Here is an 18,423-nt window from a genome sequence, read left to right on the forward strand (position 1 = left end):
GATAATTTAAGGAAAGGGCTTTTTCATCCCTTTTTTTTTATCCCTTCCAATTCTGTGGGTCAGACATTTCCCTTCCGGTAAAACAAATAATGTTCTCTGTTTTATTAGGTAGTATCGAGCCTCAGTCCCCACCAGCATTTTTATTTTTATAAATAACTCCTGCCTTTATTATTTTTATAAATAACTCAAGGTGGCAAACATATCCAACAATGCTTCCTCCTCCTATTTGCCCACACAACAACCCTGTGAGGTGGGTTGGGCTGAGAGAAAGTGACTGGCCCAAGGTTACTCAGCTGGCTTTCATGGCTAAGGAGGTACTTGAACTCAGGACCTCTTGCTTTCTAGCTTACTTTAAGCACTAGGGATAATTTATTTGCTGCCCATTTTGCAGTTCAGGCAATTCTGAGTGGCTTACATCAAATTAAAACCTTCAATGATTTTAAAAACTCCTTTTTTATGACCTTGTAATCTCTTAATTTAGGGTAGAGTCAGGGCGACTGGATGGAGCTGAGTGTTCACTGGCTGGATGTCCTTCCTGATGGAGGACGGAGTCCACAGCTGTTATTTTTTCTTTGCATCCTAGTAGAGAAACATCTAGGATTGAACTCTCAGCTTTCTGAGTGGCAAGTGAGTGTCTTTACCATCACACCGCTCAAAACAAACATTTAACAATTATAAATATAAAAACGGATTAAAATTACAAAAATTAAAACAAAAAATGAGTGTTTGGAGTGAAAAGGTAGGGGGCCTTCTCTGTTAGTGATTAACTACCTCCAGCCAATAGCTTCTCCTTCAGGACCCCATGCCAGACAGCATAGCCAGGTTTTAAGGCCTATTCCTAAAAATAGGAAGGACATGGATTTCATAGCCAGGCACTCTTTCAGAAAGGTAATCTTTGGAAGAGGTAAGCAGAACAAGATGTTTCAGGGTGGGAAGGAGGCCCAAGGCCTCTGGGACCCAGCAGGGTGTGATGGGGGGAAGGTAGGTGCGTAGAGGCTGTTGCCACAGCCCTGTGGCTGGTCATTTGGGTGAGCAGATTGCCAAGCACTTGAATTTTCATCATGTGACCATAGAGGTGTTGCAGCTGCTGTAACTTTAATGACATTGTATTCCTTTCCTTCAGCACTGTTGTAATTTCAAACAGCAACTGAACAAATAGTAGTAAGTCAAGGAGTGCTTGCATATGCAATTTTCAAAAAAGGAATTAAATGATGCATCTTACATAATACAGAATTTGAAGATGCTGTGTGAACACTATGGATTACAAAGGATATAGCACTTTTATCAGCACAAGATTCCATTTCTATAAAAAAATGAAGCCCATAATTTGATGGTATTTTTTAGGGCCTGCCCATTTTTGAGTTCTTCAGAACTCTTTATGAGACTGATATGACATTAAAATCAGGGAAGAAACAAAAACAAAAACTAGGCCAGATATTATGAACAAGGTCTGAAGTTTAGATTTTGTCTGCGGATGAAGAATCTAAATGGAATTAGTCATTCTGTTGAGCCACCTCCTTCTGCATTTTTACACGAAAACAACATGCAAGCATCAGTGTGGCCATAGAAGCCAGTTATTTGTGGGTTTGTCTCCACTTTTCTTTGCCAGTCTGATATAAATAAATAAAAAATGGACATGGTTTCCCTCCCCCACCCTGCAAAGCTCTGGATCGAGATCATGTTGAGCCCATTTTAAATCTTTGAATGGTTTACATTTAGCACGTTGTTTGGATCCTACCAGTGGTGAAATGTAAAATTTGTTACTAACAGTTCTATGGCTGTAGCTTGGTGGTGGGGGGTGTGTGTAATGTGACTGGGTGGGCGTGGCCAACTTTTTTTTTACTTTTAAAAGCATTTTAAAAGCCGAAGAGGTTGTAGAAAAAATGCTTTTAAAAGGCTGTGACAATCCCAGCTGAGCCGTGCGATCATCAGAGGCTTTTTTTCTAACTTTTAAAAGCATTTTTTCGGCTGAACAAAAATGCTTTTGAAAGTAAAAAAAAAAAAAACTCTGATAATCGCGTAGCTCAGCTGGGCATGGGGGGAGGGGAATTTTTGCTACCAGTTCTCGGAACCACCCGCCTCCATCGCTACCGGATCGGGCGATCTGGTCCAAACCGGGAGCGTTTCACCCCTCGATCCTACTGGTAGCATATTATTAATGTATTAAGAGTAAGACTGTATAATTTTATTTTATGCTCCAATTTTGCCTATTCAATCTTGCAAAAACAAAAGTGATCATTGGATTCAATGCCTTTTATATTATTCCATTGGTTCCATGCATCAGTGTAATCAATTCTACTCTGGGCTTTTAGAAAGCAACCAAAGTGAAATGAATAAAAGATGCATTGAAGCTTCTGAATGTTAGTATTGGAGCAGAGTCATGAGAATACTATGGACAGCTAAGCAAACAAATGTTTTATCAAACAAATCAACCCAGGGTTTTTACTTGAAGCATAAATTATCAGCTTCCATTATTCTACTTTGGGCACATTATGCAAATATCTAGCTGTTTGGAGAAAGGCCTAATGCTGGAAGGAAAAAGAAAAGGATGATTACTAGATGGATTCAATTACAGTAGGATTGGGTATACTGTAGGACGACGAAATTGAGAGCAGTTCCTCCTGGAGAATATATATATGTGATCGTTAGAGTTGACAGCAATTTAACAGCATATAATCAGTCAGTCAATAGGACACAGTACGTATTTTATTTTTTTTAAAAAATCATAAAAACTAGATACATGCTTCAGAAAATTAGATTTTATATGTACATTTGCTGTTCTTGCCAAATGGCTGCCCCACAGGCATTTATCTGAGAGTAAATCCAATTGAATTCACTGAGACTGAATTCCTACACCTACAACAAAGCACTAACCAAGTGTTAAAAGGGGAGAGAATCTCTGGACATCTTTCCCTCCACTCTGTTCTATCATCAGTCTAATCATATCCCAATTTCATTCCAACTCTATTATCAGGATTCTGTGGTCACATAAGTTTTTCTATTTTATCAATATAGCTTCAAACCCCACTCCCTTTTTTTAAAAAAATCAGGTTTACCAAAGCCCACAAGAATCTGTTCATTGTGCACTATTTTGTTTTAGTTTTCTGCTATTGAGAAATACACAAGGAAAAGCATTCGGATCTTAGTATGCAGGTACAGTACAATGGGGGTCATACAGTATTTACTCACTACAATGGAAGCCTGGATATGGCTCTGCAGTTTTAAAGAGTCTCCTATGTTTCTTTTATGTTTAATAGAAGGGAGGTTTAATTCAATCAAGTAAAGTACCCATAAACTATTGCAGAACATTTATTTCTGGTTGAGACTTGGATGCAAATATATTTGAAACTGGAAGCTACGCAGGATAATAATTTGATCTCACTCTTTCAGTTCAAGCCAGAACATGAAATATAGAATTCCTTAACATCATTGACAGGACTATTGTTCATAATTATATCATTAGCATGCCCCCTATTTTACCATGCACCACATTAATGATTTGCTTTTGATAACACTGCGCTGTGATGATGTGAAGTTTCTATTCCATTGGGTACTAGATCACGGAGAAAGGTCCCTATAGTGAAGGAATGTGGTTGAATAAGGCATAGGAGCAATTTGCTTCGCTCCCAAACACATATACACAGCTTTTGTTCAGGTGTAGAAGGCTTTTGGACAACAACCATCCTTATTATTGCCCTTTCTGGCCAGGATGGATTGCTTTTCCCTGCTTTTATGTAAAAAAAAAAAAAGCCACTAAATATGCAAACAAGGCAGACAAGGAAATGAACATTATAACATAGTTCATAGTGGTTGTTAAGGAATCTGGTGGTAGAAGTTAAGAAAGTTTTTCCATAAGACAGAAATAGGAAAAGGCCAAGTACTGCTTCTGCCTTTTAATAAATTGTTTCTCTCCCAATTTTCTTGCGGGGACCATTTTTACTATCCCCTAAATGTAGCATAATTAATTAATAGCAATAGTAGTTAGACTTATATATCACTCCATAGTGCTTTACAGCAGGGGTCCCCAACCCCCACAGGAACCGGCTATGCAAGTGAGTGAACCCTCATCTGCACATGTGCAGGACCTAGGTAACATATGAAACTATGCACACACACACTGGTCCATGGGGGGAAAAAATCCACTGCACCTGTCCTTGGTGCCCAAATGTTTGGGGCCACTGCTTTACAATACTCTCTTGAGCAGTTTACAATGTCAGCATATTGCCAACAAATCTGGGTCCTTATTTTCCTTATCTCGGAAAGATGGACGTCTGAGTCAACCTTGAGCCAGTCAGGATCGAACTCCTGGAAGTGGGCAGAATTAGCTGCAATACTGCATTCCATCCACTGAGGCACCTCAGCTCAGTAAGATCAAACCATGGTCTTATCTGTAGAGACTCTGGTGCATTCTATTTCTTAGCTACACGGCAAGGTGAAAATGAGGGAGCCTTCTGCAGCTCGTAACGCTTCAGATGTCATAGAATGCAGTTTCTTCTATCAGCCCAGCTCAATATCTTGTGATGGAATAAACGTTAATGTTTATCTGAAGAGCTGGGAAAGGCTGTTTAAGAACTCAAGAAGAGATGGAATAACACAGATAAGTATTGTGACCTGAGTATAGTAATTCCCCTCTTAATTCTTAGAGGCATATCACGTTTAAGAATCCCATTTTTGTGAAAAAAGATTGAAAAGATTATGAAAAGGTAAATTAATAGATAGAAAGAACCTTGTCAAGGTCCCTCACGAGGATTTCTTTGATGATTAGAATTACAGAAATTCTAGATTATTAATTTTCTACAATTGGGATGAAGAAATATTTTTGGTGAACACCGTTAACAAAGAGTATGGCTAACAATTTTATGCCTTTATAAATCAGTGAGCATTTTAAAATAATACTATAGGCTTTCCCACCAAATGGCTGCTAAAATAAATGAGGTTAGTCACAAGTATCTTTTACTAGAAGGAAAATAAAACCCCAAGTTGCAACCACTGAGAGTCCAGTGGTATTATTAGAAATTTAAAGCTGGTGCTGTGTTTTAGAACATGGTAGCTTTCCAATCATTGTTGCTTACTAAATGAATGAAAATAAATACAATCAGGTACAATAAGGTAGAGATATTTGCAGACATTAAGAAATGTGCTGATAGGCACATTTCTGCTTCTGGACCCAAACCTTAAGGCTTACACTATGTTTGAAATAGCTAGAAAAAACAAAAGTATTCATTGAAATATCATTTGAAAGCACACGATAGAATACTTTCCGATTGTGACTAATCGTTCAAGTTGAACTGAGAAATCACAGATTTCAAATGGAATCTTTTTTCTGGAATGTTGCTGAATTAGGTAGCTGTATCAGAAGTCAAGACTTGAAGGCACAAAATAATGCAATGGAACTTAATTTTTACAGAAAAGCTGAAAAGCATTTAAGAAAATGTTTAATTTAACAACCAGTGATTCTCAAGCTTTCAAACTGAAAACAGCTGTTTCTTTGTATTAGGCAAAAAAAAAATCCTCTAAGTATTCCACTGATGCCAGTCAATCATTTATTTAGAGGGGCTAATGTTTATTTTTTTAAAAAGTTGCCAGAATAGATGAACAAATTTAATAGGTTTTTAAAGAATTACCTCCTTTTATTGTTTTAGACATTGTGTGTGTGTTTTCATAGCAAAAAATGTTATTGCTTATTATAAGCAATATATATTTATAACCAGGGGTGAAATCCAGCAGGTTCTGACAGGTTCTGAAAAACTGGTAGCAGAAATTTTGAGCAGTTTGGAGAATTGGTAGTGAAAATTTTGAGTAGTTCGGAGAACTGGCAAATACCACCTCTGGCTGTTCCCAGAGTGGAGGGGGAATGGTGATTTTGCAGTATCCTTCCCCCAGGAGTGGGGAGGGAATAGGGATTTTGCAGTATCCTTCCCCCTGCCACGCCCACCAAGCCTTGCCCATCAAGCTACACCCACCAAGCCACGCCCACAAGACCGATAGTTTAAAAAATTGGATTTCACCACTAGAATGGAGATTTTGCAATAACCTTTCCCTGGAGTGGGGTGGGAATGGAGATTTTGCAGTATCCTTGCCCTGCCACGCCCAAGCCACACCCACAGAACTGGTAGTAAAAAAAATTCAATTTCACCACTGCTTATAACCCTTATGAAACCCCTCAGCACTTTGTTTTTCATTTGGGGGGCAGTTTAGCTGCCCCACATTCCCAAGGAATACATATGGAAAGCAAGGCTAGCCATATCATTGTAGTAGCTAGACAGGAAACAGAAGTCAAGCTATATGCCAAAGCGTGTGCCCACTGACAGAATTTTGCAGAGTTTATAATACCTATTCATAAGTAAATCCCACTGAATTTGTGGGATTACTATCCGGTAAATGGGTCCAAGATTTTGATCTTAATGCCAAATTATTCCAATGCAGGTGTGTCTTTATTAGTTTTGCTTTATTCCCATAAATTCTAACACTCCCCACACAGTCAGTTTTGTTATAAATGGAGGGGGGGAGGGAATCTGTATGATTCAAATCAGAAAGAAGAAAAGAAAAAAATAGGTAAATAACCTGTGAGAAAAAGAGGGAAACTGGAACGCTTTTGCTCAATCTCCTTATCTTTCCAGGAGTGCTTTCCTCTTCCAACTAAACACCACTCTGAGAAAAAGCCCAGTGTTTCTTCATTGTAGAGAAGCAGCTGCATAGAACCCAGTTTGAGGACCACTGAGGTAGCTACTGCTAAATTAGGCTCTTTGTTTCTCATGCTCTGAAAGATAGTATCTGTGGTTCAGAGTATGTGGCACATGCCTCTTCTCCCATATCTGTTAAGGGGCAAAAAAACAACAACAGCCCACATCAAAAACCCTTCGCCCCCAAATATGTGGAGTACTTAACCCCAATTCCCAGGGAGAATACTGCGACTCAGCGGGCTGTCCAGAGGCCACTCCCACTGCATTTCACGGACAATTGCAGGGTTTCTCTCGGAAGGCCAGGAGGTGATTCTACTAATTTGAGATGTTAGCTCCGAAACAGCTGTCAGAAGCCACAGATGCAGCTGACATTAATTACTACAACTTCTGTTGGTTAAAAGCAGCTTCCAACCGTCTCTGTTTGGTGATACCATAAGATGATACCATAAAATAGACACATCTTATTGGAGAAAGAAGTAAAGTCTATTTTGTTGTTGTTGTTATTTGGGCTAACATAGTTTTGCTCCCATCTCTAGATCGTAAAGGAGGCTCTGGGCTTCTCCGTCACATAAATCCTGAAGTCTCTCACTTTCTGCATCGTTTCCAAGGCACGACGGGTTCATGATGTAACGGTAGTCACTAGTCACAGCAGCAATTGCTCCTGTTTCCCCATTCAAGGCTCCAAAAGGGCAATTCATGGTGATTTCGCTCCTGCAGGCTTCTTGGGATCTCCCAACATTGACATAAAGAGGGTCCTGACTGTTGGAAAGCAATGACAGTCTTGCCAAAATCATTTCAAGCTGCAGTTTCAGTGCTCCAAAACTTGGACGTAGCTTGGCTTCCAAACGCCAGCATCTGCACATGAGATCGTAGCTGCAAGGCAAGTCAGAGGACAAGAGTGCTGAGACAAAACAAGAAGAGCCATCTGCATTCCCCCACCCTCTTGAAAATGGCCACCGATAATGAGCTCCGTATCATAGGAATGGCTACGGAGGCTAATGAATGATAGAAATACATATTCTGTCCACTGGATGATTTCTCAAGATACTTAAACTGAATTTATGTCATCATATTTTTGCATCTTTAGGATTTACATTACAGTTCCATCATTGTTGAATTGTTACTGTATTTAAATGATCTGCTCTGTGTGTTTATTAAGCACAAATCTATGTTTTGGGAAATGCGGTATTTTTTTTTTCTTCCTAGCATTTTCCCACAAGTGCAAGGTCCGCTTTTTTCAGATTAAATGAGTGTTATATATAAATAAATTAAATATGACTGTGAAAAAATCACACGTTCTTTACTAAATTATAGCTGGGATTATTTAAGGCAATAATAAATTTTAAAATAATGCAAGGTGGATAACCTGCAATCTATAGGTCATATAGTTTTCAAATCCTTGGTTTTTTTTATTGAAAAAGTTTTAACAAGCACAAACATTTTTCCCCCTTTCCCCCACAAAACCCCTTCCCCCCTCCCTCCCCTCCCCCCGGCTTCCCGGGTCAATCACAAGGTATTGTTATACATAAACCAAACATAGAGTAAAATTTTCCCTTCTAATCCAATTAACCTCATCCAAATCTTTTCATTTCCCAACCCCCCCATTACATAAAATAATACTTCCTAATTATTCAAAGGCAATCTGATATTTCTTAATCTGATATCTGTTTTGTAAATAATCCATTTTTTCCATTCAATTAAATATCTTTCCTGCATGTTGTCTTTCAAAAAAGCTGAGATTTTAGCCATCTCAACCAAATTAGTAACTTTCAATATCCATTCTTCTATTGTAGGTAAATCTTTTTTCTTCCAATATTGTCCAAGCAAATCCTCGTTTTTGATTCCTGGAATCCCCTTGAACTAAGACGGTGAATTTCATCATAAATTTGAGAATTTTGGAATTGGGAAATATATTGCAATGCTGTACTAAGCCCTAGAATAGGCTTAGCCTGTTTTAAAATTTCCAGAACTGGGAACTCTCAAAACTGAGAACAAAGAAAATTATGGTTCTCTGTATGTATGAGGTGATAAGACTCTTGGACACGAAAATGCTGAATGTCTCTCACAAAATGCAACTCATTCCAAATAAGCATGCATTATATATGCTGTAAAAGGAAACCAACCCAGGCTGTTCCTTGGAATGACAGATACTGAAGCTGAAGCTCAAATACTTTGGCCATTTAATGAGAAGAGAGGAGTCACTGGAAAAGACCCCAATGTTGGGAAAGATTGAAGGCAAAAGGAGAAGGGGAATGGCAGAGAACGAGATGGTTAGATAGTCTAGGCATGGGTTTGCAATAGTGGAGATGGGGGGCCTGGCTTGCTATAATCCATGGGGTCATGAAGACATGATTTAGTGATTGTACAACAACACAGCAACATATGTGCTGGGCATAGAGCTTTTGTTACAATGGGGTACCTCTGTGTCTGTTTAGGTTATAAATACTTGTTTAAAGTAATTTAGAAACATTTCCTTGAAACACACTATATATTTTTTTCAAATTAAAAGTATGTGGATGCAATCGCACTCCTAGAGGCATAGCGCATTGGTAAGTATGTTTTTCCTGTTCAAACAGTACTGAACTTGTTCAAAACATGACTATTCTTCAGCACATTTTTTGCCAAAACCTAGGTAAGAAAATAGGCCGGTAAGCCACTCACATATCTTCGAGGCACTCTGGGGGCTGCTTCAGTCTGTTCCCACTGATGAGGTAGTTGTAAATTTCTGCATTTTCAATGCCTGCATACGGAGTTTGCCCTCGGGTCACAATTTCCCACATAGTCACACCAAATGCCCACTGAATTGGAATTAAAAGAGGTGAGGAAGAAAAAGAATTACATATCTTTTGAACAGAAAAGAAACTGTTTGATTCTTGTAATCAGTAGTGTTTTGCAGAAATGGGTTATTTTTTAGAACTCTTTAGCTTACGTGTGTGTGTGTATAAATATATGTACTATCTTGGTGGTCAACGTAAGTAAAATCATCACCCGGGATATACTGGACATATAAATATACATAATAGCCAAAGGAATACATGTGGAATAACAAAAAGAATGGCTTTACTTTCCTGTACAAAAATGTATATCCTGGGTGGTGGTTTTTACTTATGTTGACCACCAGGAGGCAGTATGTGGCAGTTTTCATTTTATATGGAACAGAATTTACTATGGAATTCACACATTCTCCTGGGAACTGAATTCATGAACCCTTGTACTTAAAGTGATTGTTTCCATTGCATTACTTCTGAGAAACATCCAAGTCTTGATACTTGCAAGAAAGGATCTACAGAGACTTCAGTTTAGCGAATTCAGTCCACTTTCCTTTTCATTAAGAACTCAGAGAACTATAGATGTTAAATTCTAGGTAGTCCTTGCTTTATGACCATTTGTTCAGTGACTGATTGAAATTATGATGGAGATGAATGAATGATAATGATTGTACCTCAAAGTTACAACCAGTGCAGCATTCCCACAGTCTCATGCTCAAAATTCAGCTATGTGCATGTCAGTGGGAGGAAGAAGACAGTGAGCATCACCTTGGGGTAGCAGGGGATGACAGACGGCAGAGGAACCAAAAGAGCAGGGATTGGGGAAACATAGAAGGGTGGAGGAAATTGAAGTGGAGGCAAGCATGGCAGGGTAGGAGAAGTGTGAGGCCCTCACCTAATGACCACAACTGTGATTACCAGAGAGGGTGTCACTAAGTGGTACGGCCACATGTTTCACATAAGGACCACTTCACTTAGGCAACGGAAATTTTGCACCCAATTAGAGATTTAAATCTGTATTTCTTGTCCTGCTGTTGCATGATTTTGCATGATCGATATCATATAATTCATTGTTATATTATATATATAGTACAGCATTTAAGCAAAGTGTAGATACATGCTTGAATGATGTAATCAGCCATTATTGTGTAATAAAGCAGAAGCACAAGGATACACAAAGGGAACAGAGAGTAGAAAATCAGATGTGATAAAATAGAAATCAGAAAAATCCAATGCAAAATGCTCCTGCAAGATACATTCCATGATCAAAAACATGGAGGTTTGCCCTATCACATCCATAGGTTTCCAAGCTAAAGAGCACATTGCAAATTTTGGAGCTTGAACTGCTTCATAAAATGCTGCATATTGGGCACAGATTTATCTTCCAATTTTATTTTCTAAATATGCCTACGGGAGTCAAACATATAAAGAAATATCTATGATCCTTGAGCCTTTTGCTCCCCAATATATAAATTTTAATTAAAAGTTTTTTTAAAAAAACACAGAGCATTAAACTTGATAGATATCAAAGGTCCTATAGACAATCACAAATGCCATATTAAAGATCTAAAATCTGTTCTACCAATAAAACGTTTAATGCACTGACTGGAGGAGATCCAGATCTCATTTCTGCCGACTGGGTGTTTCGAAGGAAGGTGTGAATTAAGCTGCTATTTTCTTTAGGAATTATCTCTGTGATTGATTGCTTTGCAGACAAATTGATGCAGCTGCAGATTCAGGTCAAAGTTAGCACATTCACTTTTCACGATCTTGTTCAGGATGATATGGCAGAATAAATCTGTGCTGTCGTCTGGTTGGTTTGTACTCTTGACCTGTATCAGCACCTACAACGATTATGGTGCAAAGATCATCAAAAATAAACACGACTGTGATCACAAAACACCTAGCCAACAAAATAGAATAATAGATATTCTTCATCTCACTGATAATTACAGAAGCAATGCACAAAAACACACACCAAAAAAAATCTCCACTCACCACATCGCTGTGAGTTGTGTAGAGATTATCCGCCAGGCTTTCCAATGCAAGCCATTTCACTGGCAGCTTTGAGGCAGAGCCCTGACGGTAATAATCTCCACTATAGATTTTCTTTGAAAGCCCAAAATCAGCAACACAGACATTCATGTTTTCATCCAGCCTAACAGAGACCAAAAAAGAAGTGGGGGGGGGGAGATGTAGAATAATGAGCACCAACTGAAAGAACACAGGAATGGGAAGGTTTAGATTCTCCTTCAGACTAGAGCGCTTTCTTTTTGCCAGTGCAACATGCTCCTCAGGAAGAGTCAGAGAGATAAAAGATGCTCAGGCTGTTGCTGAGCCAAAGTCTTGAGTGCTTAACGGCAGCCTACTAGTCCTCATGAGCTGACATTCACAGCTGACTATGCTCTGAAGAGGGAAAAAGTATGTGACTCACTTCATGTTGCTTTCCCCACAAATTTATTTTATACGTTCAGTACAATTACTCCTTGTGCATTTAATACTTTTCTCTACCGCAAAAGCTATGGCACTTTCCAGAAGGATTCTGGGGCTGGATCCTTGTTTTCAGGCAGCAACATTGTCTATTTCTCATACGTGACCTCAAAGAATTCGGTTAGTCAATAGTTTTGCCATGAATATATTGTGCCAAGCATTTTAAAGTAGTACAAATTGTCTTTATTAGAAGAATATCTATTTATAAATACAATAAGAATACGGATAAATTACATATTCCTCATTTATTTAGCTGGAGAGGCCATAAGTAGTGGTATATTTGTGGGATTTTCCCTTCCATATACGTATATGTAACTAAGCTGTAGAAAAGAAAGTAAATGTTCTGTCTTTCTGTCTAATCTAATCTAATCTAATCTAATCTAATCTAATCTAATCTATCTGATTATTATCTCACCTTTATTACTTTACATGTAACTCAAGGCAGCAAACACACATAAAACCTCCTATTTTCCAATTCCTAAGGTCCAACCCTGAATCAAGTGGTATCCTCTATGATATTCTTCCTTGGAACAACCCTGTCTTTATCCAATGGCTGGCTCAATTTGAAGGAAATACTACACCGAAACATTCCTGCTTCTCACCCATGTGTTAAGTATAGAGCAAACCTGGGAGCATGCAAGCATCTGTCAGCCTTTCAAAGTAGTCTAAACTTATACCAACCTTATTGTAAGATTAAGTAATAGAATCTCTCAAGTCTGAAAGCACTTCTTCCCTCCCTTGCCTTTACTTTTCAGAGAACAAGAAAGGGTTACCTCAGAGATGCTTTCTCTACCCCTACCCCCCAACCACACACACACCATTCCTTCTGAGGGTTGAAATATCTCTTGTTTGACCATTTCCCTGACTGGTTCTTCCTCCTATCTCCCAAGTTTATTCTCACAGCCAGTGGTGGGTTTCAGATTATGTTACTACTGGTTTACTGCATGTGCACTCGGTTCACGTGCGGCTGCCTTCCAAACATGCACCTGGCCTTCCACGCATGCACTTTGCTCACGGGCGTGCCTTCTGTGCATGAGCCTGGCCTTAAAAACGTGCCTAATAAGATGGCATAGAGCCGGGGAGGGTGAGTGGCTGGGGCGGGTTGACCTCCGATTTCCGCTACAGGTTCAGGCGAACTGGTCTGCATTGGCTGAATACCATCTCTGCTCATAGCCCATTAACAGCATCTACTAGCAAAAGCAGCACGGCACAGAATTTCAGCTGGATAGCGTTCCTAAATTCAATAAATCAGGACATACACTGTCATTGCTCGTCTTTCAGCAACCAGGCTAAAATGAATATCCTTAAAGAATACAGATGGCTTTGTCCTAAATTGCCTGTCTTTCTCATTATTCTTTTTGTTCATACTAGAATGAGGGAGAAAAGTGGAAGTAGGCATTGTCTGAAACAGTGCCAATTCATCAGTTATCCTATGAAAGAGATTTTTCAATGCCTAATCAATTCTAATATTTTTGCTGAAGAAGAATCAAAGTGTAGGCGTCAAGGATTTATATGATGATGTTTGCTTTTATCAATCAGAACATCAAAGTGAGTAGTACAGATAATCCTGTACTTGTACAACAGTTCAAAATTACAACCCTGGGAAAAGTGACTTATGACCATTTTTCACATCTACGACTGTTGTAACATCCTCATGGTCACATGATCAACATTCAGATGCTCAACAACTGACTCATATTTATGATGATTGCAGTGTCCCGGGGGTTATGTAATCCCCTTTTGCGGCCTTCTGACAAGCAAAGTCAAGGGGAAAGTCAGATTCACTTAACAGCCATGCTAACTAACATTAAGTAGTGATTCGCTTAACAACTGTGGCAAGAAAAATCGTAAAATGGGTCAAAAGTCACTTAACGGTCTCACTTAACAACATAAATTTTGGGCACAATTGTGATCATAAGTTGAAGACTACCTGTATTTTAGAATAAGATTTCAAGTAGTTTATTTAATTCTTCCCCAAACAGGTGCAGATAGGCCTTCCCAATCCAGCGCCTCTAAATTTATTTTTTATGCATGCTTTAACTTTTCTATAAGGGCATTGCGGACTTACATGCAGTTCCGAGCAGCTAGATCCCTATGTATAAAGTTTTTGGAGCTCAGGTATTCCATGCCACTAGCAATGTGAATCATAAACTTTAAGAGGGTCTGAAGTGGCAAACTCTGTAAAAAAAAAAAAAGAAGTACAACAGAAAGGTAGATTATTATGAAGAAAATATAATATTTTAAGCCATTATGAGTTCCAGAAATGATAAAACAAAAGTAGCATAGAAAATCTTAAATCTTAAATCCTACTGTGGAAAGAACCATTTTGGTCTTTACTTTTTTTGTTGTTAGTTGTGAAGCCGTGTCCAACCCATTGCGACCCTATGGACAATTTTCCTCCAGGCCTTCCTGTCCTCTACCATTCTCTGGAGTCTATTTAAGATCATGCTGACTGCTTCAGTGACTCCATCCAGCCACCTCGTTCTCTGCCATTCCTTTCTTCTTTTGCCCTCAACCATTCACAACATTATGCTCTTTTCCAGTGAGTCCTTCCTTCTCATTAAGTGGCCAAAGTATTTCAGTTTCATCATCAGGATCTGGCCTTCTAGAGAACAGTCAGGGTTGATCTCCTCTAAGACTGACCGGTTTGATCGCCTTGCAATCCAAGGGACTCGCAGGAGTCTTCTCCAGCACCAGAGTTCAAAGGCCTCAATTCTTTGGTGCTCAGCCTTTCTTATGGTCTAACTTTCACAGCCATACATTGCAACTGGGAAAACCATAGCTTTGACTATATGCACTTTTGTTGGCAGGGTGATATCTCTGCCTCTTAGTATGCTGTCTAACTTTGCCATAGCTTTCTTCCCTAGGAGCAAGCATCTTTTAATTTCTTGGTTGCAGTCCCCATCTGTGGTGATCTTGGAGCCCAGGAAAATAAAATCTGCCACTACCTCCATTTCTTCCCCATCTATTTGCCGGACTTTCACTAAGAGTGTTTAAAAATAAGTGAATTAACAACACATGGAAAGCAGAAGTTCTCTCCACTAGTCATTTTAGAGGCCAAGTTACAACAAATTCCCTGCACATAAGAAGCAGGACATCAGGAGAAGGAGCTCCTTTTTACTTTGTGCTGTATGTTTTCTCTACTGGCAAAACTTTGCTCCTAGAAGAGCAAATAGTGTAATGTAGGAAAAATTGCCCAACAACTTTCTTTGTTTCAATGATATCCATTATTTTTCTTATAAAAAGAATTGTCAGTCTCAAGAAACAATAGGATGTTATTGCACAAGTATGAAGTTCAATTTTGGATTCAATTTATTGTGGTCAAAGATCAATACAAACAAAATTTAAGACAGAGTCAAAATACATTTGTTAAATAACCTAACTAGCATCTAATGTGTTAAATCCAGGTTACAGCCTATATCAGGTATACTAAAATTGTGAAAGTGTGATATCTAAAATTACAAGAAAGTAAAAATATCTATTAATATTAGTGAAGTGGTAGTATCTGAAATTTAAATGACTAATATAGGAAATGCATTGCCCATCAGAGTTCGACAGATCTTCTCCGCTGCTATAAAAATCTAGCTACATGTGCTGTAACAAGAGGTAACAAAGAGCCATGGTGGTGTAATGGTTAGAGTGCAGTACTGCAGGCTATTTCTGTCCGCCTGCAATTTGGCAGTTCAAATCTCACCAGGCTCACGGTTGACTCAGACTTCCATCCTTCCGAGGTGGGTAAAATGAGGACCCAAATTGTTGGGGCAATATGCTGACTCTGTAAACCGCTTAGAGAGGGCTGTAAAAAGTACTGTAAAGCGGTATGTAAGTCTAAATGCTATTGCTATTTTGTCTATAAGCAGCATCTGGGCAAGGGCTGAATCTGGGAGACCCAATATCTATTATGTTTCCCTAATGGGAGCAGTGAAGAAAGACACTTTTTGTAGTTTCTACCTCTCTGGAATCACAGGGGCAAATGGTTTTTTATATTTAGCATCCAATACTGCAGAGTGTTGTGGTCCACCAGCAGCCTGCGGAACTGGCAACGGAGTTGGACAGCAATGAGGCTGAGGTGAGGCCAAGGCCATCGGGGAGTGAGGTGCGGACTCCAGGGCTTCCAGAGACTGATAGTAGTGAGGCAGAGGAACAGGAGGAGTCTGTTCCTAATGCACGCACGAGAAGAACTGCCAAAAGGCAAGAGCAGCTCAAGCAAAGAGGACGATTTGGGAGTGGGGCCAAGAGATGATTGGCCCCTCCCATAAGGCTTAAAAGAGACCTGTAATGGCGTTTGGGTTTTGCCGGAAAACAAGGTTGGTAGCTTTGTCTTCTGCTTCGTCTACGTCTTGCATTTATTTTTGTGACTTCTGAACGTTTGCCAAGAAAGGCCTTTGGCAGTTTGCCTAATTGGACCAAGGTTTGCGATAGGACTGAGGAATTTGTGTTGGGAGGAATTTGTTTTAATTTGAGTTGAACGACGCTGGGAATGAAGTAATTCTCAGCTGTTCGAATAAAGTTTGTTTGTTTTTTCACGGACTGAGTTTCCTACTACCTACTTGGGCCTGGGTCACAACACAGAGGCGGATGCGTGACATCAGGCAAGAGAGAAAGCTTTCCAATGGCTAGGTGTTTCTAGCTGTGTACGGTAGCTGGCAGCAGGGACAAAATATCTGTTATGTACTGGTGACAGGTAGGTTACAAATATCAGTGAATATGTTTTGGGTTTTTTTTAAAAAAAATCCTTTCTTGTATGTCCTCAAATCCTCCCAATAAATATCTTAAACCCTAACCTTGTCTTTACAACTGTTCTAATCCAAGCATTGCATAGGCTCTAACCTGACTGAGAAAAATACTTCAATAAAAAAAAAACCCTAGACAACACTATTGCACTTATAAGTCTGAACGCAAAGACTTTACAAAGGTCAGTGCTAGTAAATAACAATTTTTTTTTCATCCTAGACCAGGCTAAGTCCAAGAATATTAAATAATTCCTAGAAGCCTGACATGATGGATGACAAATCAGCCATCAAAAGGTACATAGAGATAAACAACATCTACATGACATTAGAAATAAACAATCAAAAAGCAAAAAAAGGAAAAGATCAAAAACCTCCCCACTAGCAATCAACACCCAAATATGCAGAGATTAACACCAACATTAACACGAGATCAACAACCAAGCTGTAAAACAACACCCAAATCAAGGACCTACCAACTCAGACCACCAAAAATTTACTCACTAACACTGACAGGAAGCAAACTCCACTCCCTTCTAGCATTGATGATATTACTAAACCAAGTAATGAAACATCTGCAAGAAAACAATGAAGCTCAGAGAGTCCATGACTGCTTAGTTCAGTCCTGAGCTACAAATATTCTCTTCTAGAGGCATACTTCCATGACTTTTCCCCAGCATACATATAAAAATTAGCAAAGAGCACTTTCACTGCTATTGGCAACAAAATAGCAATAGCACTTAGACTTATATACTGATTCACAGTGCTTTAAAGCCTTCTCTAAGTGGTTTACAGAACCAGCCTATTGCCCTCAACAATCTGGGTCCTTATTTTATTGATCTTGGAAGGGTGGAAGGCTGAGTCAACCTTGAGCTGGTCAGAATCGAACTCCTGGAGTGAGCAGTGAGTTAGCCTTCAGTACTGCATTCTAATCATTGCGCCATCATGGCTCGCATTGATTTTGACTCCTGAAATACCCATTTTAGCATTTCTGGAACAGAAATTTAATAGCAGATAGCACAGAGGTTCTAAAATAGCTGTGACTTCCTACACATTTTATATGTTCAGAGGTGCTAGCAATTTTCATTATGTATAATTAACAGCCGATGTAAGACTCAGATTACTACCAGTTGCTTTACAGGGAGCTCCTCCTGATAACCACCCAAAAACCTCAACTGGTTCAGAATACATACTCTCAAAAACTGAATTTTTCCCAAGTCACAATCCTACTTTGAGAGCTGCACTGATTCTCTGCTTGGTTTCAGGTGGAATTCAAGGTGCTAGATTATATTTTTAAAGTCCTACATAGCTCAGCACTTGATTATCTAAAATAGCACTTTCCCCCAATTGTCCAGTATGATGTGACCTAAGAGTAAATTCACTTTACATTTCTTCCCTCAAGGATGATGATCTTGAGAGGAGTCATGAGGTAGCCTTTCTTAAATGCAATCCCTTTTCCTTATTAGATTTGTTGTTGTTAGTTGCGAAGTCGTGTCCGACCCATTGTGACCCCATGGACAATGTTCCTCCAGGCTTTCCTGTCCTCTACCATCCTCTGGAGTCCACTGCTTCAGTGACTCCATCCAGTCACCTCATTCTCTGTCGTCCCATTCTTCTTTTGTCCTCAATCTTTCCCAGCATTAGGCTCTTCTCCAGTGAGTCCTTCCTTCTCATTAGGTGGCCAAAGTATTTGAGTTTCATCTTCAGGATCTGGCCTTCTGAAGAGCAGTCAGGGTTGATCTCCTCTAGGAC

The 18,423-nt window shown here is 39.3% G+C and overlaps 1 protein-coding gene across 1 annotated transcript in view; it reads right to left on the bottom strand.

Annotated features, from left to right (window-relative positions):
* Positions 1 to 2,688: 2,688 nt before the first annotated feature.
* TYRO3 (TYRO3 protein tyrosine kinase) overlaps positions 2,689 to 18,423 on the bottom strand; it is an 88,511-nt gene continuing 72,776 nt past the window's right edge. The window contains exons 16-19 of the mRNA XM_058162044.1: positions 14,010 to 14,119; positions 11,450 to 11,609; positions 9,345 to 9,481; positions 2,689 to 7,556 (exon numbers count right to left, since the gene is read on the bottom strand). Coding sequence (XP_058018027.1) covers positions 7,193 to 7,556; positions 9,345 to 9,481; positions 11,450 to 11,609; positions 14,010 to 14,119 — 771 coding nt within the window. The 3' untranslated portion in view covers positions 2,689 to 7,192. The remainder of the gene's footprint in view (positions 7,557 to 9,344; positions 9,482 to 11,449; positions 11,610 to 14,009; positions 14,120 to 18,423) is intronic.

Source organism: Ahaetulla prasina, chromosome 1 (assembly GCF_028640845.1).
Source record: "Ahaetulla prasina isolate Xishuangbanna chromosome 1, ASM2864084v1, whole genome shotgun sequence".
Classification (NCBI taxonomy): Eukaryota; Metazoa; Chordata; class Lepidosauria; order Squamata; family Colubridae; genus Ahaetulla; species Ahaetulla prasina.